At 32.2% G+C, this 23,640-nt stretch overlaps 1 protein-coding gene and 1 pseudogene across 3 annotated transcripts in view; both read left to right on the top strand.

Annotated features, from left to right (window-relative positions):
* Positions 1 to 1,375: 1,375 nt before the first annotated feature.
* LOC148626533 (sodium/calcium exchanger 2-like) lies at positions 1,376 to 11,754 on the top strand (annotated as a pseudogene).
* Positions 11,755 to 18,038: 6,284 nt separating this feature from the next.
* The window catches only part of LOC148626532 (CD109 antigen-like), a 38,057-nt gene continuing 32,455 nt past the window's right edge, over positions 18,039 to 23,640 (top strand). For all 3 annotated transcript variants that reach the window (XM_088570586.1, XM_088570585.1, XM_088570584.1), the window contains exons 1-4: positions 18,039 to 18,131; positions 20,164 to 20,230; positions 21,187 to 21,350; positions 21,659 to 21,684. In XM_088570586.1, the coding sequence (XP_088426712.1) occupies positions 20,175 to 20,230; positions 21,187 to 21,350; positions 21,659 to 21,684 (246 nt within the window). In that variant the 5' untranslated portion in view covers positions 18,039 to 18,131; positions 20,164 to 20,174. The remainder of the gene's footprint in view (positions 18,132 to 20,163; positions 20,231 to 21,186; positions 21,351 to 21,658; positions 21,685 to 23,640) is intronic.

Raw genomic sequence — 23,640 nt, 5'->3', positions numbered from 1 at the left:
AAATATATATTAAACCATTCACTCAATTTGTCTGGTGATTTCTGAAGTACCCCTAGCCCTAAATTAATTATGAAAAAAATAAATGCACCCGAAAACATTGCATTAACAAACATACCATTGTGTTTTATTTGGTACTGAAATAAAAATATTTTACTTGTGGTTAGTGTGGTTAATGTCCTTTCCTCGTTTGTTTACCCCAGACTTGACTTTTTTATGAGCAACTCGGGGGGTGTTTCTAGAAAAGCAGAGGACGCTTACCGGTGCACCTGGTCCATGCTTCCAGTTTTTAGTGGAGTCCGAGTTGCTCATTTGCTTTTGTTACTTTGTATGTATGATTTTAGTTACTATATGTTCTTTGTTGTGTGAGTCTGGTCTTTGTCCCTGGATTACATTCTTTTGATTACCGCTATAACCTTGGTTCCCTTGATTACCCTTTTGCAATAACATCTTGATAAAGAACCCTACAATAAACAAGGATTAAATAAACAAATAAAAAAAAGGAAAGCCATCATTTTAACGAATATTGCAATTTGTGAAGCATTACAAGAAGAAATTTTCACAATCGCTCTAAAAATTACTTCCGTTAGGAATTTCAACGAAACCGTTTTCAAAAATTGATATAGAAAATAATCTTGCAGGGAATGAAACAAGAATTTGCCAAATACAAATTCTGCTTTCATTCCGGGAAGGTTCCCCTGGCTATAAATGTCAGACTGAAAAAAAGTTCTAAGTGCTTCAAAGATTATGTTTTAAATTCTTTTTGATTACCGTACCGACGTCGTCCTGTATGACTTATAATTTGTCATATTGTGTAAAGCATATCTTATCATAGTGCAGTATATAATTTATCAGGCATTAAACAGTCCATTTGTCTGAAGGATTAAACCGTATTTTCATATGATAACTGATATTCATATGCATGTGAGACTTGAGGCGTGTTTATGGCTATAGTTATGGAATCTGGTTTAATTTTTGTCAGGCAGAAAAAAATAATTGTTTCGAATCTAAGAATCTTAGAACATTTGCATTACATTGGGTCACGTTAAGGAGAGTATGTTATCTGTATTAATGAATAATGAAAAGAACTTTATTTTCTGCTACAATAGAACGAACATCATATAAAAAGAGAAAAAAAGAAATAGGAGTTAAACTTCTAATTACATGGAATTGTTTTGAGCAAGTTAAACCATTCCCAATATAAAGATAATAAATGTATATATTAAGAGTAACTCACAGATATCTTGCCTATTGCATCTTTCAACATCTACGTCAGCTAATATGTTGTTATACATCGATTAAAAATCTATTCATGGATCTTGTTTTTTTTTAAGTATTAAATGTACCCATGGCAACAGACATCGCGACCGTTTGCCATATGTGTGAAGAATACCTGTGTTCCGATACACGAGGTTTGTTAATGCCCTTTGTAAATGAATACACATGGTCGAAAGAAGCAAGAGCTACTATCTACATTATTGGACTATTATGGAGTTTCATGGGCGTTTCAATTGTCGAAGGTATTTCAATTTTTTGCATTTGAAACTGGTAAATAGATAACGATCATAAGCCATTTTTTTTTATTCTATACAGACTGTCGTACTCCCTTGGTTTTATCCATTTCAAAGCATTGATCCTTTTTGCCCACTGACACCCACTTTTATTTTCATAACAACACTTTTTCTTTTGTTCTATTATGTTGTGGAAGAGTGACTTGGATTTTATTTTACCAAAAATAACAAAAAGGGGACAATTTTCGGCTATTTGCCTACATCAAGCTTCTGGAACAGGGTTGCTACAAGATTGAAGTCATCACTACAGAAGTTTTATGGTCGTTATCATGAACTCGTGGATCGTTATGGTGTATCCATCAGCACCATGCATGAAAACTGATTTATTCAACGGGTCATAATTTACCTTCCTCGTTTGTCTACCCCGGACTTGACTTTTTATGAGCAACTCGGGGGGTGTTTCTAGAAAAGCAGAGGACGCTTACCCTACCGGTGCACCTGGTCCATGCTTCCAGTTTTTAGTGGAGTCCGAGTTGCTCATTTGCTTTTGTTACTTTGTATGTATGATTTTAGTTACTTTATGTTCTTTGTTGTGTATGTCTGTTTTTCATGTCTGGTCTTTGTCCCTGGATTACATTATTTTGATTACCGCTATAACCTTGGTTCCCTTGATTACTCTATCAAACCATCTCTTTTGCAAATAGCTAAAAATGTATATTATATAGACCGTTCATGTATAAAACCATAACAAAATTAGAAAAGTTCACCGTGTAGTTTTTTAAAATTTTTTTTCTCATGACATTGAGATACATCATTGGAAAAATGTCTTTATCCCTTCAATATCCCAAAACACTATGCTTTTGGATCCAGGGGACTTAATATTGTTCTAACACACAGGAGAGGCGGAGCATCATTGTAAAAGATGCCATAAGTAAGATACACTTGCGTCTAATTCCCTTTGTACGTTATTCGACAAATAAAATATGTTTAACTTAAATACAGCCTTATAATAAAAAAAACATATTGCTTATTTTGTAGGCGATGAAACCCAGAATTTATTTGAAAAACAAAAAGCAGACCGACAAATGATACTGGCAATGTTAAGAGTAAGCTTTTAAAATATTCAATCCACTCCCTTATACATGTATCCAACTATTGTTTATGCGCATATTGCTTTAAAACGATTTTATTTCACAATGCGTCTATAACGCTACCGAGATTCCGGGGAATTTCTGTTTACGTCGACGCTACGGTCGGACGGCCTATAAAAAATGTACATAAACTAGTAGAGGAAAAAAAGGAAAATTAATATCCAATTAAAACCGGTTTAGATATTGTCAGACGGTAATTTTTACTTTCAGTTTTGATCAATAGAAGAAACTGTGCTATTATACGCGTGGCACTTGATTATGTAAATATGGATTTCATTCAGCTGCGTAAATCAATGTAAAAGCATTCAGTATTACCCTTTTTGTATTCATGACTGCTATATACGCTAGACATCGGAAAATCGGATAGGAATACATTTGCTAAATTCTTACAGTTTGTTTTGCTACGGCCTGTAATTGATACGTTTATTCTTAACATGAGCAAATGATTGTTTTCTGCCGGGAAGCAACAAATACAATAATAACGTTTTTTCCTTCATGTGCCACACCTTATATACATTTTGCCCGATTTTTAGACGAAGAAGGATTCAAATGTTTGAAGTTTGTGATACTGCAGGTTTCGGTTAACAAACTATGTAAAAAGTCATGTCAAACAGGACGGACTAATGGCTATGTTATACCAATTATAGATGTTATTCGCTGTGTTCGGTGTCGGATTATTTTATGTGTAATATTTATACAAGCCAACATCTCAGTTAAGGCCGAAAGTCGTGAATCTTAAAAGACGTAAAGCTCTGTGTACAACCTGCAAGAAACTGGATATTTAAAACCATATGGTTTTTAAGGAAGTAAACCTATGGTAAGGGACATAACTCTTGAAATCAGTGATATGTTTGTATCATATTCAATTGCACAAAGCTTATCAAGCTTTCATTTGAAACAGAATGATGTTTTGATGCTTACATGAGATTGATGAATTATGCTGAATACAAACGTTCCAATGATTTTTAAGTGTTGTGTCCCTACCTCCTTAAATAAATTACTGATTCATTCTTTTTCAAATTGATTATCTTGTATCGATGATAAATCTACACTTAGTCATAATGTTACAATTATATATTTGTAGCTGATACATAAAAGGATACATCTACCACGGTTAATGGGATAAATATAATACTCATCTTCAAAAGAACACAAATAGTAATGACCATAGAAACGGAAATTAAAACGAAACTGATAAGTACAAAACAGCAGATGAGCACAATTTAGCGACACCAACAATAAATAACAGACCATATCATGACAATGAGAAATGATCTAGTTCTGTCTACTGTAGTGTCTAATCACGTTTCCAATGAAAGCATAGATGTATGTCCTGTTTGTGTATATATGGTCCTGTTAATTTTTATGTTTTTACACTGGATACAATTCAAAGTATCCCTGCAGTCCCAAAAAAGTTCTAGATAGTACGTCTATTTTTAAAATGAATAATATATGCTGGCCTCATGCTGAATAAACGCGCCTTCGATTATTTTTTTCATTGTAAACACATTTCACTTAATCTTCGTTCCAGATCTGTGCAAGTGTACTCTATTGGCGTAATATATACCAAGACTTTGATAAAAAATTTTTTGAGACAATGTCCATTTATATATTCTAGTTATCTTTGTTAAGGGGGAAACTTTTAAACATTCGCTATTTTGTTAACTTTGTGGTGATTCTAATTTACAGAAAAAATATTCTTTGCAAAGTCAGTACATGTCTTTTATTTCATTATGATTTAATTACGTTACATATGCCATATCAAACAGATATCTAAATAATGTCTTTAATACAGGGAAACATCACATTTAGAGTCACTAAACGTGAACACAGATTTTTTTTATTACAAAGCTTTAAAAAAAACAAAAAAAAAAAAAAACAAAAAAAAAAAAAACAAAAAAAAAACCATCAAGACCTGAGAAAGACAATTTACATGTACATGTTGCCAGATGCTGCACGTGAATTGAGTTTTAGTCATTCTTTAATGCTTTAAAATCGGTAAAGTGTTTTCGATCCCCACAAACCTCATATTTTTAATTTGAGAGTATCCAAATAGATCAAATTAGGAAGAAAAGGAGGTTGTTACCTAAGTAGCTCGATTAATGGAGGAAAACAAGGAACAGAGGATGGTAAGAGCCCTCACCGGTGGTAACAATCTGACACCACAAATGAATAATTGGACAGAAGAGGTAAGGAAACCAAGATAAACAAAATGCACGTTGTGTCTGTATTTTACCACAGAATAAATTTACTGGTTTCAGCTACCTATAATCATTTGGCTGCCAATGTTTAGCTCAGTTTCATTTTTTCAAAGGCGAAGAATTAGTTTTTATCAATTAAAATTGTTCTTACTTAGAAGTTATACTAGACATATATTTTGATCCTACATATTACGGTCATTTGTTTTGTAGTTTCTTGACATTTTCCTCGTTGCTTTTAAATTATCTATTTCAGGTTTTGAGATTGCTATTGGCAGTCGATGAAATGGGTTCTCAGGTTTCGTTAACTGATATGAACCAAGGTGGGGATAATTGAATTTGCAGCGCCCTCAACTTCTATTCTTGAATGTGTTAAGCGAGTGAAAATTGGTATAATGAGACATGGAAACGTTAACAGAAGACTGCAATACAGTTACTGTTCATCATATATCGTTTCGGGGCCTTTTAGGGCTTACTTAAAAGCATGTTAACACTTACATTGTAAGAAGACATTTTGTTTATCTTTGTAAGTATTTACTTTTATTTTATAAAGGTTATACGATGATACGTTTATCGCGTTTCATCATATCTGTTCCTTTTTAGCTCACTTGGCCCAAAGTCATGTGAGCTATTGCCATCACTTGTCCTCCGCCGACGTCGTTGTTAACAATTTTTTATAACTCTTCTTCCCTGACACTGCTTGATCAATTGAAACCAAACTTAGTATGAATGTTTCTTGGGGTAGTCTGCATAGAACTGATATTAGGATTTTTGATCCGACGAAAAACATGGCCGCCATTACTAAAGATAAGAACATAGGCGTCAGACAGTTGTTTTTTGCATATATCTCGAGAACTGTTAATCAAGCCAAATTCTAACATGGTTCGAAGTGTTCAGCATAATGAGGTCTATCTGTGGTAAAATTTTCCTATTAATCTGTTACACCATGTTTGAGTTATTGTCCTTTAATCGACATTTTTGTGCTATTTTGAATGTTATTTCTTTCATAAATCTTCTCCACTGAATGTTCCTTGGTGTATTCTGCATAAAACTAATGTGGGGATTTTTGATCCGTTGAAAAAAATGACCACCGTAACTGAAAATATAACATAGAGGTCAGACAATAGTTTTTCGCATCTATCTTCAAAAGCGGAAGGTTTAGCCAAACTCTTTCAAATGCTGAAATAATCCATGTTATAAGAATTCAAAAGTCTCCAGGGATCAAAGTTTTCAGGCGACTCCTTATAAGAGTTATTGCCCTTGAAATATGAAAAATGAAAGTTTTCAGCCTATTGTTTGAAAGCTGTAATATATGCAAAGAAACGTTCAATTTCTGAAATGATCCTTATGATAAATCCTACCAAAATCTTCTTAATTTAAAATTGTTATATTTATTGCCTTTGGAAGACAATCTTTTACCAGGTGAGCGATTCTTGGATCCTCTTGTTCTTATATATATAACTGAAGTATAAATGTACAATAACAGGCTAAGAATTCTTAGACAAATACTTCAAAATTCAAAATAATGCAAGAGTAACCAAAGTTATAGCGGTAATCAAAAGAATGTAATCCAGGGACAAAGACCAGACATGGAAAACAGACATACACAACAAAGAACATTAAGTAACTAAAATCATACATACAAAGTAACAAAAGTAAATGAGCAACTCGGACTCATCAATGAACAGATGACATAAATATGGCTTTAATATCGATGATAAAATTCTGTAACAACTGACAAATGCACATGTTTAGATAATTGTCCTCTAGTTTAACGAGATGTTGAATACCACAAGATGACACATCAAAGAATTTGAATGTATTTTCTTTTATATGAAAGTCACATTGATAAATTGTTTCGCTTCTCTAAAGTTAACGAATGCTATTGGCAATTTTGTTCTTGTATTCCTCATTTGTGTTAAATTGTAGGTTTTTTTTTATTTTGAACAAAGATTTGAGTAATTTATATGCGAAATTGTACGCTGCTTTCTTTTGAAATTTTTAATTACAGTTTTATTTAGATTTCATAGGTGAATTACTCTACAAACATATTTTAAAATGCTTTTTTTGTTGATTTCAGAGTTGTAACTTTCGATGGTACAGCTGTTGCTGTGGAAGATTAAATTGAATTCAAACAAACTTTACTTTCTGAGCCAGGCGAATGTATAAACAACATTGAGATAGATATTGTTGATGATGATATTTGGGAAGAAGATGAAGTTTTCTTTGCAAAAATATCCAGCGATCCCGATCAGCCAGGTGTTGTAGGGAAAAGAGCTATTACTCAAATTGTAATATTAAATGATGATGGTATGTTTACAGGTCATCTTAAAATATATTGTAAATTGGACGACTGTGACGAAAACGAATGATGAGTCTTATACCGATAATAAGAGTATATTTGCTTATTTTGTACTTAGCATTTTTTTACTGTGTACGACAAATAGATTAAAAAAAGAAATGCGGAAATATGACGGCGTTAATAAATTTATACGATTGTTTTATGAACAACTTTGCTGATTATTCTAGAAAAGCAGTGGCGATTTACATTTGCAGCCCACCTAGTCTATGCTCCTAGTTTTAGTGGAGTCCGTGTTGCACGATAATCTATTTTGCTTTGTACATGCTATTTTGGTTATTTCATTTTCGTACTTGTGTTAAGAATATGTTCTTTTGATTACCGACTGAATCTTGGTTCCCTTGATTTCTCTAAGAAAGAACTGCTCCTTAAATCTGTTGGATGTGTTTCAGTAAAGGATGTTGTTAGTTTCCCGAAACCAGCATTTGTATATAAAGAAAGTGTAGGGACAGCATTGATACCAGTTGAACGTCAGGGAGGCTATAAAACGAAAGTCGTTGTAAAATATGATACAAAAGACTTGATAGCTGTTAAGGGGCGAGACAACAGTATCGATGATAAACAGGAAGTAGGGTTTGAAAAAGGAGAAGTTTCTAAAATGATCGAAATCTGCATTAAAAACTACATGTTTTTTTTGCTATGAAAAGGTCCACGTTTGTTTATTGATACATATAGTATTTGTTTAAATTTATCAAACAAATTAGTTACCATTTGTTGGTTTTGCTGAATAAAAATATATAAATTGTGTATGAAATATTCCGACCAAAGACGCTGCTGGTAGAGCAATTGTTTCAATCCACGTGACAATTTTGCAAAAAGCTGAAATTTAAATATTTGGAACCGATATTATATTGAAATACCAGTTGTATATTTTAAAAAGTGTCCAAATATTGCATCTTTTTAAATACATGTATCATACGAACTAAGACAATTGAAAATTAAAAGCTTGTCTTTCATAAAAATTATGTACGCTTAGCAGATTCTTTTTGCTTTTTTAAATACGTTTAGACTACATTCCTTTCTCGTATCAGATAAACGGCATTTGCAACTGATTTATAGGAATTTAAAGAAAATGAAAATTTTGAAGTGAGACTAACTGGAGTAGAAGGAAACTGTGAACTTGATAAACGGAAAACACGACGTGTTGTGACAATTGTGAACGACGACGGTAAGTAAATAAGACAGAGGTGATAGCAGTAACTAAATATGATGTGTAAAACAATGTAGTCTAATTCGATTTTGAAAAAAAAAAGAAATCCAAAACATGAACTTAGGTACTCAGAAAAGGTTCAAAAAACGGGGATAGACACGTTGTATTTACAAACTATATCGAATTAAGTTAAGCAATTTGAAATGCTCCAGAGCAACGGGATATAGGCATAAAGCTAAAATTTGGCTATTTACAAAGTAAAAATGTATTGAATGTTCTATGCACTTTGATGGAGAAATCAAATATAATCTGATATGCGTTTCATAAAAGCACAAACTCAAGTTGAAAATTTCCTAAAATTCTGAGCTTTTTCTCAAATCTTCAGTTGCGAAGATAGTTCTTATGAAAGTCAATATTTTGAACGAAACCTGGCCCATTAATCAAACATAGAAATATACACGAGAAAAGTTCCATATGTTTGAAAAACGTATGTTTTGGACCACGATGAAAAACATGTGCTAAAAACAAACAAATTGATTCATTGAAAAAACCAAATTAATATATGAAAAGAATATGGTTTTCATAAAAAAATTGGGACAGAATTATTTCTGTTTGTTTTTATGAGCACAAAATCATAATAGTACGTGAGCTGAGATAACCCCCATGTACCCCCCACTCATCAACCAAAATATGATTTTCAGCTACCATTATACCTCTCATTTGCGAATCTGGTTGTCGCCAAAAATAAACTGAAGCAGTTTGTATTTGTTGACTACTTTTTATACCTCGTTCAGGCAAAAATCTGTTTTTAATGTTTTTTTTTTTTTCTACGAACTTCTTCTTTCTACAGAACGAAGTAAACTGACAAATGTATATATCATCATGCAACCCAATGTCTCAGCTGTTCAATAATAAAAAAGAAAATTACGGTAACACTTAAAGTTTTGTGAATTTGCAAATAATCTGTTTATAAGAATTTTTTGTCCAAAATATTGAATAACTATGTTATTCCCCCTTATCTCTACAGTGCGAAAGATAAGTGTATAACAAGTAAAATATGTCATGCCTTTAAGTCAATAAGAAGTAATGAAAGGGAAACGAAGGGAACCAGGATTAGAATATATATATATATATATTCTAACATGCATCATGACATGCATCATTAATTTGATCCTCTATCCTACATAATGACATCTAGATGAACTGTACCGTACAACCATACATCGTGTACTAAGTTACAGCCCTAGATTAATCCTACGAGGAGGAATGACACGGCCAGCGAAAGCTATATTTTTTATAGCCTAGCTGACCGAGTAGTCTAGAGCGCTGGACGTAGTGCAGGCGGTGTTGCCATAGACGTCACAGTGGTACGAGTTCGAGTCCCGCGGAGGGAACGACCACAAATTTGCATCGCAAATTTGACAGTTCTAACATCGTTGGGAATTTTTCAGACCCTTTCTATAAGTTTACGTTATCTTCCCTGTATCAATTTTATCCGATGGAGCAGTGTAGCAAATAGAGTCGTCACATTCGTATATATATATATATATATATATATATATATATATATATATATATAAATATATATATATATGTATAAATAAACGTCTAAATATGTTTGACATCACCAGAAGATGGTAAAATTTAAATTGAATATTTCGGATAACAGATATCCTTCCTCAGCATAAAACTCATAAAACTATACGAGCATAAAACATATTTAGACGTTTATTTTATTTATTGTTCTGTTTCGCATCGTTTTTAACGATCCATCACCCCGTAAGAGTGATTGTTGACTATTATTTAGACGATTATATATATACATATACGTGTGCACGCAACCAACAGCATAAAATAAACAAAAAAATGACACGGTGAAAAAAATCGGTTATCATAGTGCAGATGAATACACCAAAAAGACCCACAAGCATACAACTGTCTAGCGGCAAGCTTTTGCGTAACGTATGAGTTGCGATAGAAAAGGGATGTTGCCTCAGATAAAAAGAAAGGTAACGAAGTGCTATAGTATATATTGTATATTTTGGCCATGAGTTCTCCCATGTTAAAAAAGTCAGCGGGGAACGGTGCAATATTGTTGGTAATTTGCTCAGTACAAATTGTGTTGTGTATAAAAAAATATGTGTTCCTTTCAGAAGTTCTTTAATTCTTTAAGTCGGTTAAAGCAAGAACAATTACTGAAGTTATCATATGACTCTTTATTTGAATTTCAGGTAATATTTGCTTTTGTTCCACCAGCCAGTATTCTTGGTGGTTGGCTCAAATTTGTTTGTGCTTTAGTTGTTATGGGAGTATTTACTGTCATAAAATGTGACTTGGCATCAATCTGTGGATGTTTAATCGGATTGAAAACAGATGTAGTAGCCATCACATTAGTTGGCTTAGGAACAAGTTTGCCAGATTTATATGCCAGCAGGCACGCAGCGTCAAACGAACGGCATGCCGATAATGCCGTAGGGTACGTGACCGGCAGTAATGCTGTCAATGTGTTCATGGAACTTGCAGTGTCTTGGTCCATTGCATCTATATACTGGTCAGCCCAAGTATGCTTGTATTATCTTAAATATGAAATATGCATTATTAATCTTTAATCTCGATATAAGACATGTAACACTTTTGTGTATTATAATCAAAGTGGAACTTGATTACATGAACAAATCATACAAATTCATTTGATTTTTGATTTTGCACTGGATTTCATTTGGAATTGAAAAGCGAAAACTTCAGAAATTCTCAAACAATCATTATAACAAGTTACTCGCTTATCAATATATTCCTCTTATAAAAAAGGTACTCCTTTATCAATGAATTCCTCTATAAACAGGTTAATATTTTATCAATACATGCATCCTATAAACAGGTTAATCCTTTATCAATATATTCAGCATCTTAAAATGTCACCCCTTTATCAATATATTTAGCATCTTAAAATGTCACCCCTTTATCAATATATTCCTCCTTTAAAAAGGTTACCCCCTTGTAAATTGTACGTAAAATGTAGAAAAATTACTTGTGATTTATTATATTCTATAATGGTTTAAATTTTAAGACTTCCAGATTGTTGTTTTAATAAGAAAAACTATCTTCAATATGTTTATGTTTTTTTTGTAATTGATATACTCTTTTTCAGGGGATCACGTTCGAAGTTCCTGCACAAAGTTAAGCATTTAGTGTAGTTCTCTATACTCTTTGTTCTATTATAATTCTAGCTTTGTTAGTAATTCGAATATATGTATCCAATTTTGGCAAGGCAGAAATTGGCGGGCCAGGCAAACCAAAGATGATCAGTGGTGTATTTATGATATTGCTTTGGTTTTTATTTGTGCTACTTTCATCTCTACAGAGTTATGAGTACATCACAGGTTTTTAAATCATTATTGACAAAATGGAGTATAGTTAATGATATGTTAATTAGCACTCCAGATAAGAATAATGCAAAATGTGATTCGTGGTTAGAAAACCTAGACATTTTTATTTTTGAATTTTTTTTAAAAATAATATAGTGAACAGAAATTATCATGTGACATTTTATAAACTCTTGGTCTTAGGAGATATAAAATATATAGAATATACTATGGGATATAAAATTCAAGGTGATAAATACAATAGAAACCGTCAGATTTTAAATGTAGATTATCACATAAGATCAGACAGATTGTAATGAATAATTGTACATTTCATTATGTGGACCTTTAAAGCACATTAAAAACAAAAATAAAAAAATGTAGCTTTTTTGATGCGTGTCACATTTTACAGAATTTGTATGATTCTTATGTGATGTGCTACTAACCTATCTAAATTTAGTTGTTTAAAAACGAATAAACTGTCCTCAGTGATGTACATGTAAGGGAAAGAGTATTAATTTCATTTCTATATATTATGAAAGTGTATATAAATCTTTGGGTATTCCATACTGTATCAATTTTGAAATGAAGTTTGATTTGTGTTAGGATGTTATTAATGCACATATAAAACTTCTAATATTTAAACGTAGACATGTTTACCTGTGTTTCGTTATATTTTGTAATGTTTTTGTAGTGCCATAAATTACTTTAATTACGAGTTTTAATTAGTGCCATATATTACACTAATTACGAGTTTTCAATAGTTTTCCATGTCAACTTCTTGTGCGCTTTCTTAAAAAGTTTTACTGTCAATATCAAGATTTCAACGCATATTGTTCCGTAACTCACAGATAATTTTTACGGGGTATTACTGGGTCATTTTCACTAATATGTTAAATCTTAAAATTGAATGTTAAATTTATAATTTAGCAAACAAAATTAATTAATTAATTAGTTAATTAATAAATAATATAATCAAATTACAAATAAAGAATTGCAATTCGAAATGAACTAATGGTTGTATAATGACAACTATTAGTCAATCATTCTTTCAACCTGATAAGGATCGGCTATATGAGTAAAGATACAATACAGGTCATTGTGTACATTTACACCCATTAAAATGACGCCTATGACAACACAACTAGTTATCATGGAAGCCTCACACTATTTTAATTCGATAAGGATTTCTTGAAAATAAATAAAGCACATATCTCTCTCGTCAAGTTATTTAGATTAAAACGATTAAATGCGTCACAGTTCACTGACAGATAAAGTGTTGTTTCATTTTTGTTTACCTACTTCCAGCCCTGTTCGTGTTAGGTAAATATCAAAAGTTATGAGACGATTCTATAGAGTATATGTCTTTTCATTTTTAAATGTTTTGTTGAAAGGCTTTTGGCCTTTTCCATACATCTCTTAAATGGTTTCAACTTCTAATCTGAACTATATACCATCCCCCATTTCCCTTTATTCTAATTCCCATTTCTCAAAGAGAATTTCCCATAGATAAATGACTATCCTAATAGTATCTCCATCGCTTTTTTAAATACATGTAAAAGATTTACATTATCAAATTATATTTTTATTGTCAAATTTTTAGACATTTAAAATGTTATATTTTATTTGATATATTATTCATATTAAACAATACTTAAAATATATGTAACCAACATCCCAAATACAAAATCCCAACCCTTCAATACACTGTCCCTATTCCCGACTCCTGATCTCCCTATTCCCCATCCCCCGTTAACCCTAGAAGGGAACGTTTGCCCCATACAAGTACTGTATAATACATTGATTAATTGTACATGTATGAATACCATAAAGTCGTAAAACGGCTCTTTGTGTGGATTTTTTTTCTCCAAAAATGATTACGGTAAGATTTCACGAATGCTGATAAATTTACACGGCACGAATTAGATCGATTGGACGATAAGCGAAAAAATCCTGGATTGAGGTAAGAAACATTAAATGTCATCGTTGGTCAGGAATATTGACCGATATGGATTTTCTGTTTCAATATGTTAAACTACATCTATCTGTCATTAGTATTCTTTCGTTTTATTTAGACTCGCCTTCAACTAACCATACGGAATGTTATAATAAGAAGCGGAAAGAAACTCTCAACCAAATCACATATATCATCCACAATTTTAGACGATTGTGTGATCCTGGTTTCTTTTGTTTACTTTTGAGTTCCTTTTGTTGTGCCTTGATTTTCGTATGTTCTTTTGTTCTTTGGTTTAATCGGCTTTGTTTTATCCTAAGCTTTTCCCTTGTTTTCATGATTGATTTTGCTTCTTGTTCTTCCATCAGAAATACACCTCTTTGAAATCCATCGCCGATGTATATATATATATACAACGTCTCAGAGTGTGACGAATCTATTCGCTACACTGTTCCATCGGATCAAATTGACACAGGGAAGATATGTAAACGTATAGAAAGGTCTGAAAAATTCCCAACGATGTTAGAACTGTCAAATTTGCGATGCAAATTTTTGGTCGTTCCATCCGCGGGATCGAACTTGTACCGCTGTGACATCTATGGAAACACCGCCTGCACAAAGTCCGAACCACTCGGCCAGCTAGGCTATATATAAATATAGCTTTCGCTGGCCAGGTAATTCCTCCTGGTGGATTAATCTAGGGCCGTAACTTAGTTTACGATGTATGGTAGTACGGGACAGTTCATTTGAAGTGTTATTATGTAGGATAGAGGATCAAATTAATGATGCATGTCACTCACAACAAATCAATATTATACAACGTAAATACACATACAATGAATTCTTCTGCTTGAAGACTTCATATTGTACACTTCACTATCATCTATAATCACAGATAAATTATAATGTCTTAGATACATAAACGTAAGGTAAATTGAGTTAGCATATCTTATAGATATTTTGCAACGAATAAATGTTTCTATGGTATGTAGAGGTGACTTGAAAACGGTTTTCAATATAAATAATCCATTTATGATAGTGTATATTTACAATAAACACGCACATAAAGGACGGAAGTATTATTCAAGTAAAGCTTTTGTAAAAATCAATTTGAATAATTAGAAACACTCATTATTTATTATTCTATTATTTGATTTACCCAGAAATGTTTCAATAGAATGTTTTTGCCATTTAAATGTTAATTTGAAGTTCATGTCCATGAAATTATAACTCCATTTACCAAAATGATATAGAAAATCTTGTTTTTTTTCTTTGAATATGACATTGCAATTAGTCAAATTCATCTTTCAAAATGGTTGTTTCTTTTTTATACCATGTTCCACCCAATGCATGATTCTTACAGAGGCTGACACTTAATTGTTAAAATCGTTGTTATTAAATACGCCAAATTCGATTCAGAATTTTGTATCATCGATTCTTGAATGTTGACGACTCTCTTGAAAGTTGAACCAAACATTCGAAATCTGACCTTTGAGGAATCATCAAATGAAATTTATAAGCCGCTAATGTACTTAGCCATTGCAATCAAGTGCTAATAAAAAACAACTTCTCATTATTACAAATCTATTTTTGACTTCAGCTGTGTTCATGACTCGAGCCTTTTTCTCATTGTATACACAATTATCAATTCTCAAAGCGCAATGCGAAATGCGATAATGCAAATTGTAGTAACTAAACCTGCTGTTCAATGCATATTTAAGATATATGAAGACTTATCTAATAACATATATCAATATTAGTTTTTTTACAGTCAAGTTTCCGACCATTTACATCTCGTATATAATTTATACGTTTTGGTAATGTAATATGTCGTTATATTGTTTTTCTCGTTAAGTGCAAGTATTATTATAAATATTAGATCTTATATTTATTTTTAATAAACCACTCTCCTTTGCAACTTATTGTCTTTTTTACTTACACTCGGTAGAAGTAATCATTTTATAAACAAATATAATATTGATTATAAATCATTTTTCACACATACTTTACACAAAATGTATTGTGAATTGAACAAAAGTAAAACAACTATTGCTGTACAAAGACCCTGTACATGAAAGTGGATTTTTGATGAAGAGTGTTTCTTTAAAATATGCCATTTATTGCACTAAAATCAATAAACACACTTAAACATACTTTCCATGAAATATATTCCGAAATGTTTTTATATGATGAAGAACATTAACAAACCGTGTTTGTAATCGCTTTATGAAATAAAGGATAACATTTATAAACGTAATCAAGGGTACCAAGATTCTAGCTAAAATCGAAAGAATGTAATCCTCTAAAACACGCCCATCTGTTTTTGGATGTTGTTCTCTAGACAGGCGAGCAGAGCATTCGAGCTAATGTTTTATATTAATGATTCATCATTTTGTGTGAAAACACTTTTTGTAGCTACCCAAACGCTATTAATATGTACTACTATTGTATGAAGTTTAAACATGTAATACTATATAATCCCAAATAAGCAATTTACAACGATGACCTCCATATTTATCTATAGTAGACAGTAACAGTGCAAATCAAGTTATGCATTAAAAGGAAATAATAATCACATGCGCTAAAAGCAAATTATGTCTTTAAGTATCGATTTTCAAAAGTTTAATGATTTTGTAAAGGGTGATATCAAGCAAATCTTATTTGCCCAATTTATCAAATTCATTTAGACAAACCAAGAGTATCCACTTTATATTCAATTAATTACAAAAATGCCAGTCATAGATATTGCAAAGGACCGTAGGCGGTCATGGTGGTATATGACCCTAAAATTATCGTAAATCTGAATATCTATCCAAACTGTCCATTATAAACTTTTTATAGTATTAGACAATTTTTTCTCGAAAATCAACATAATATTTTTTAAAACTTTAGTTACGTCACAACAGCCAATGATGTATACATGGAAACGGAAAAAGAATAATATGCTGTACACGCGTTCGAAGGAGTAACCTCCTCTCATTAGCAACATTACAACCAAATAGTTAGGAAGTTCAGGATTTCCAACTAAATTTTATATAAGAAGTAGACAATATCAAATATCGAAAAATGAAGCACAATCCATTAGTGATAAGTTCTACCAATATTCAAAGGAGATACATTATTGTAGACCCATGTAAAATGAGGTCTTTTTAGGACTTGAAGTTTCAAGCAATTTACAAAGGTATATATGACTCCTTCTTTCTTACCCTACCGGTGCACCTGGTCCATGCTCCCAGTTTTAGTGGAGTCCGAGTTGCTCATTTACTTTTGTTACTTTGTATGTATGATTTTAGTTACTTTATGTTCTTTGTTGTGAATGTCTGTTTTCCATGTCTGGTTTTGTGCCTGGATTACATTCTTTTGATTACCGCTATAACCTTGGTTCCCTTGATTACTCTTTCTAATAATCGTTGCACAGTCTCCACAGTCTCCATGCGTAATGCGATAATGCAAATTATTGTGAGAAAACCGTCTATGTAATGCAAATCTCTACAGAGTGAGGTATATAAAATAATATTTGTTTTTTTTTACATTTAAGCTGATGAAATACTTTCTGACTATTGATATTTGTATATCAGATATACTTTCTTGCACAATTTGCAGTTACCAATGTTTTGATTGACATAGTAGAATATGCTTTCTACAAATCAGATGAGAAAATCATTTCAGTGTGTAATAACGTGGAGTCAGTCACGTTTGAATAACACATCTTGTCGCTTTTGAGTTGCTTAATACCGTATAAGCGGTTGGAACGCCAAATTTCATCCGAAATACTTAAATACTTAAATACCACCGTTAAATTGAAGTTTATCATTTTGAATATAGTGAAATTATATGATAAACAAGTATACTGTTTATTGTTTCCCTAATACAACATATTTTCGCTCTTATTCCAAAATTCAAATAGTGTATTTTTTTTTAGTTATAATAGATATTATTGGAACGTGTTTTAATTGTTAAGAAATGCAAGTTATACAAACTTTCGACTAATTGCCTTTTTTTTAATCTGCATGTTTCTAAGTTAATGATATTACATTTAATAAGTTAGAAATCTCAACATGCGTTTATTGTCTACAAATTTTATTTGACTATTTTAACTTGAAAAAAAAAAACCAAAACATACAGCGTTGTTAAAGTAAATCATTTTTTATAACAGCTGTGTAAAAAGGCCAACACACTTGATACATACAATAAACATTTTTGACCAATGATCTTCTTTTGCATGTAGTATATTTAATGTAATAGTATTATTGCACTGAAATTAATTAACACACTTAGACATGCCGTTAAATGAAGCATTTTCCGGTATTTTAAATGATAAAGTACACGAAAAATTCGTGTTCGTAATCGCTTTATACAGTAAAAAAATGTATATGGATTATGCAATGAAGAAAAAGGATTTGAATGTTTCCTTCCAAGTATTGCTGGATAACTACACAATATAGACAGGTATGCAGTGAATTAAAAAGAGTAATTTGATACATTGATAAGTTATGATTAACTTGTTAAACATTGCTCATTATGTCTGTAATAAAAAATTTCTTCAAAAATGTAATTATTTTTAAATTGTCATCTAATATTTCTATGTATTATTTTAGTGCAATATCATAAGATAAGAAGTTATTGATAAAACCCCACCTAACTCGTTTGAGGTGAAGCATCAACACTGATGCGTTTGTAAGCAAAATTTCGACCAACGTTGACTCTATATGACCGCATCCATTTTGACAAGCCTGTTTGAGCGAATATATGTCTAGATATGTTCAAATTTTATTCTGAAGCTGTTTCCAAATACGTTCTTCGTATTCTCTAATTCAACGAATATATGAACAGCCAGCTAGAGTACTATATTTATAGGACCACCAGATTGCTTTAATCACATAGTATATCATCAAAAAGTAATTTTCTGCTAATAACATTATCATTATGTGGAACAAAAATAATGTCCTCTCATCTTTCTTTGAGATTAGTTATTTTTTCATTTCGATTAAGTCATAAGTTTTTAACAGGTTTAACCGAATAACATGGTTACTGGGAGTTCATGCATATTAACCAATAATCTTATTTTTGTTCATGTACATTTATTTTTCTTATAAGTTATGGTCCCTTGATTTTAAAACTTAATGCAGATTCAGTTTTCTGCACATTTCTTTTAAAACATATGCAATAAATCAATCAGTCTCAGATGAATATGTTTGAAGTTTGCATTCTGTTCTCTTCAACAGATTCTTCTGCCGGTGGATGACCTTGTATTACCATGCAATACTCTTAGAACGGGCGCTTTTTAAATATATCGCCTACAGGGGTAGCTTGCTGCCTCGAGTGCCGAAAGTCATTGGTTCGATCCGATCCCTGGCCTAGTCACACTAAAACTTAACTTAACTTCACTTTCTGCTTTTCCGCTAAGCACACGGTACCGATATGAGAGAGAGAGAGAGAGAGAGAGAGAGAGAGAGAGAGAGAGAGAGAGAGAGAGAGAGAGAGAGAGAGAGAGAGAGAGAGAGAGAGAGAGAGAGAGATGATTGGTTGTCACGGAGTGCGAATAATGTGTAGATTAAAATGCCTTAATGTGGGGTGAGATAGCACAATTGAAGATTCGGCTCAACTTGTCGGAGCAGTACAATGCCGGGTCTGTTTGACTGGTCAATCGTTTTTGTCCTGAAATACATGAAATATCTACTCAAATGGATTAATATATTAATTCAATAAATCAATCAGTCTGAGATGAAAATCGACATCGGCAACATTGAGTTGTCATAAAGGGTGTAATATTTACCTCACTCATTTCACACGTATCATAAGGCAACCAACTGGAGCATATTATCAGAGAGTCCCACAGAAATGTGTCAGGGAATACTGCAATTAGAACTAACAACTGCAATTAATTACAAAAGAAAATACTAAAAGATGTTAACCGTATCTACATCCAGTACGCTGTATCATTATTTGTTTAAATGGAAAATCTTTTTCCTACATTATCTTGCCTCTTTCAGCTATCATCTTATTTATTCAACGACTCATCAAGGCAAGAGAAATGTCAAAAATTATACCTTTGTTTGTTAAATAAGAAAAAAAAAAAAAATCTTGGGCAGCACTTTTTAATGTTCAAGTTTTGTCCGAGAGTAATCTAGGGAACCAAGGTTACTAAAATCATACATACAAAGTAACAAAATTAACTATTGATTAAAACAACGGAAATTCTGTGTCGCTTCTGCAAAAACATATATGTCTGATACTCACAATCACAGATAAAAAATAAACCAGTATGTAAAGGTGCGATGCTTGGTTGTAGACTGTGTCTAACTCATATTAGTTTAAACTTGTCCAATATCAAAATGGGTATATGAACCTAATGATAAATAAATCTATAATGATATGATGAATGTGTCAAAGAGACAACAATCCCACCGGGATGAAAAATGTCACTTCAATGTTTATTTGGTTAAAGTATGGTGACTTCTTATATATTCAATCTGTACAGAGAGACAAGAAATGGATCTACTAGTTCTTTGTCTGCTGTCTGTGGTTGGATTTGTTAGTTCCAAAAAGTAAGTAAAACATAATAGATATAGAGTAAAGTTCGTCTAAATCTTTTTATGAGCAACTCGGTGGGTGTTTTCAGAAAGGCAGAGGACGCTTAACCTACCGGTGCACCTGGTCCATGCTCCCAGTTATTAGTGGAATCCGAGTTTGTTGCTCATTTACTTTGTTACTTTGTATTATTTTAGTTATGTTATGTTCTTTGTTGTGTTTATTTGTTTTCCATGTCTGGTCTTTGTCTCTGAATTATATTCTTTTGATTTCCGCTAGAATCTTTGTTTTCTTGATTATTCTTTTCTAACCTCCTTTTGGACTATAGAAGTACTTCAGTTCAGACAAGTGTTCAGTTTAATAAGGTTTACATTATATTTACATTGATAAAGTGAAACTTTAAAAAAACGTCTGGTTAAGGCAGGTCTTCGGATTATTCAGGGTTTGGTTTAGCCAGGTTTCACTGTAGTATGATGATCATTCCTCTTAATTGTATCTTGTTGAACGTTATACGATGGATCAGACAATCTATTACTAGTAAAGCCCAATAAAGACAGTAATTCTCAAAAATACAACATGTGTACGATTGCTGGCATAAGCTATTTGCCAGTTGCTATGATTTTTTGAAACAGTTTGAGTTTGAGCTTCTCGAAAATATAACATTTGGTATCGATAGTTATGTTGAAGTGGTTTTTTTTTTTGTTTTAAAAATCAAAATCATCAATTTTTTCTTTTAAGACTTTTGGTGTTAAACACATTGAAATATCTATACAACTCTTTACTTATAATTAAACTGTATTCTTTATTTGATATTTTAAATACCTGAAAAAAGGAAGAAATGAATGCCATTTCTGCCTTTCAAGTAACATTTTGAAAAAGGGTTCATGAAAGGAATTGTATGTTTTTTTTTTCAAAATGATTCACTCACTGCCTGATTCTTATAGAGAATAGCACTTTACAAACATTATTTTAGCACATATATAGCAACAGTGCCACGGTATATTCGGCCTGGAGAGGATGCTGAAGTGTGCATATCTGCAATCCGACGGGTAACAAAATCAGTTACAATAGCACTGACATTGTTGGGCAAAAACAACACAGTTGTACAGTCAAGCAAGTCAAAGAAATTTATAAGAAGTAAGATGTTTGCTTATTACAACAGTTATACTGAAGATAAAATGCAAGGTTAAAATATCTTCTTATAAATGCTATTGCCAGGTAATTAAGCACTTCACTTCCGGATGAGTAAATCGAGGTACACCTGTATTTAAGTGTAGTGTTTTTAAATGAAAATGCGCATAATGCTGTCGTTTGTTGGAGTGTAGTTTTGTTTCAGTCGATTGAAGGAGTACATATTAGGTTTGAGGGAAATAATAAGTGTGTTATCCATGGGAACAGTAATATTGAGGTATCAAAAAGTTCAAATGTGTTTTTTTTCATTGTAGAACGTCCGGTAACAGTAAATATGAAGGTAATACATGTATATGTAGCATGATTGAAGCATTCTAAACGTGATACAAATGCACGATTTTATTATTTATTACTCTTACACTAACTTAAGGAGCAGTGTTTGTAAAAATCAGGCATCATGCGAATTCATGCATTTCAAAAACCCACCAAATTTACTTTAATTTCCTATAAAAAAAAAAAAAAATCAGATAACCAGTTTTGGTTTTTATTTGGGGTTGCACTTTTGAGATAAAATTTATATAGATCGTACATGAAATGAGTACGTTCAAAAAGTTATCGTTTTTGATTTGATTGGTTTGGTTAAAAATAATGGACGGTAAATGTATGATTTTCTCAAAAGTGCAAATCTGACTACAGAAAAAAAAAAAAACTATTGTCACCTAAAAATCTGAACATATTGTTTGTTCGGTGTTTTTTTACACCATAAATCACCAATATCATTGGCATTGTTTAAATTTTATATAGACTGATATTCAATATATCAGTACACAGTGTTTTGTGGTATTTATGTTTATCCCATATGGAAGAATTATCAAGGGAATCAAGGTTATAGTGGTAATCAAAATAATGAAATCCAGGGACAAAGACCAGACATTGAAAACAGACATACACAACAAAGAACATTAAGTAACTAAAATCATAGTAAATGAGCAACTTGGACTCCACTAAAAAACTGGGAGCATGGACCAGGTGCATCGATAGGGTATGTCCTCGGCTTTTCTAGAAATACCCGCCGAGTATCTCATAAAAAGTCCAGTCCAGGGTAGACAAACGAGGAAAGGAAAACTATGACCCGTTGAATAAATCAGTTTTTTATGGTGCGGATGGATGGATACACCATAACGATCCACGAGTTCATGATGACGACCATAAAATTTCTGTAGTAATGACTTCAATCTTGTAGCATCGTAACCCTGTTCCAGAAGCCTATTTGTTAGAGTTCTAGTGCGATACAAAAAGTCTGCGTAGTTTCAGCAAGCTCTGGCATTACGTACGAATTGTGATATGAACACTCCATACGCAGGTGCTGAAGGGATGTTGCCACATATGAAAGGAAAGTTGACAATTCTGAATGAAAAGTCATCAAGTTTGGTCAATGGTTTTCCTTTACCATCGATTTCTAAGTGAAGGTCAAGATATGAGGCTGACTTAACAGTGTCTGTAATATCCTTTATCTCAAGTTCTTTTGGGTACATGCGATGTATCAAATACCCGAAATTAGGATTGTTTAAAGATAATACGTCATCTATATAGCGGAAACTGAGATTAAAGGGTACAACCAAAACATATTCTTTCTTTAGGATCAGATCAGCTATAAAGTCAGCCTCATAAGAGTGAAAGAATAGGTCAGCAAGTAAAGGAGCACAATTTGTTCCCATTGGAATGCGAACCGTTTGTTGAAAAAAGACGTCCACCATACTGGACAAACATGTTGTCGATTGAAATTCCAGCATTTTGAAAACATCTTCCTCTGTATATTTGGAAGATGATTTGGAATTATTTCTTACAAAGTATGAGGAATCTCTACCAATAACTAAATATTTGTATCTAGATGTACCATCTTTTTTTGGAAAAAACAACGATGTATCATGTTTTTAAGTCGGGATTTTAACTGAGTATGGGGAATAGAAGTACACAGTGTTGAAAAATCATACGTTTTAATGTTATTACAGATAACATCAGACGGCATTTCATTGATTTGCTCAGCACATGAAAGATTCATTTCCATGAAAAAGAAAAGTGGAATTCTCTGAAATTCTTTTCAAAACGTGTGTACACTCCCGCTACGTACAGACAAAACAAACGTAAAGCGCACTTTTTCCATATCCCATTTAATCGGTGGATATTTTACTCATTCGCTTTTGTTACTTTGTATGTATGATTTTAGTTACTTTATGTTATTTGTTGTGTATGTCTGTTTTCCATGTCTGGTCTTTGTCCCTTGATTGCATTCTTT

Source organism: Perna viridis, chromosome 2 (genome assembly GCF_037379345.1).
Source record: "Perna viridis isolate PV_CMFRI_1.1 ecotype Kerala chromosome 2, ASM3737934v1, whole genome shotgun sequence".
NCBI classification, from domain to species: domain Eukaryota; kingdom Metazoa; phylum Mollusca; class Bivalvia; order Mytilida; family Mytilidae; genus Perna; species Perna viridis.
Note: the sequence above shows the minus strand (reverse complement) of the source record. Positions and strands in the feature narration are given on the sequence as shown.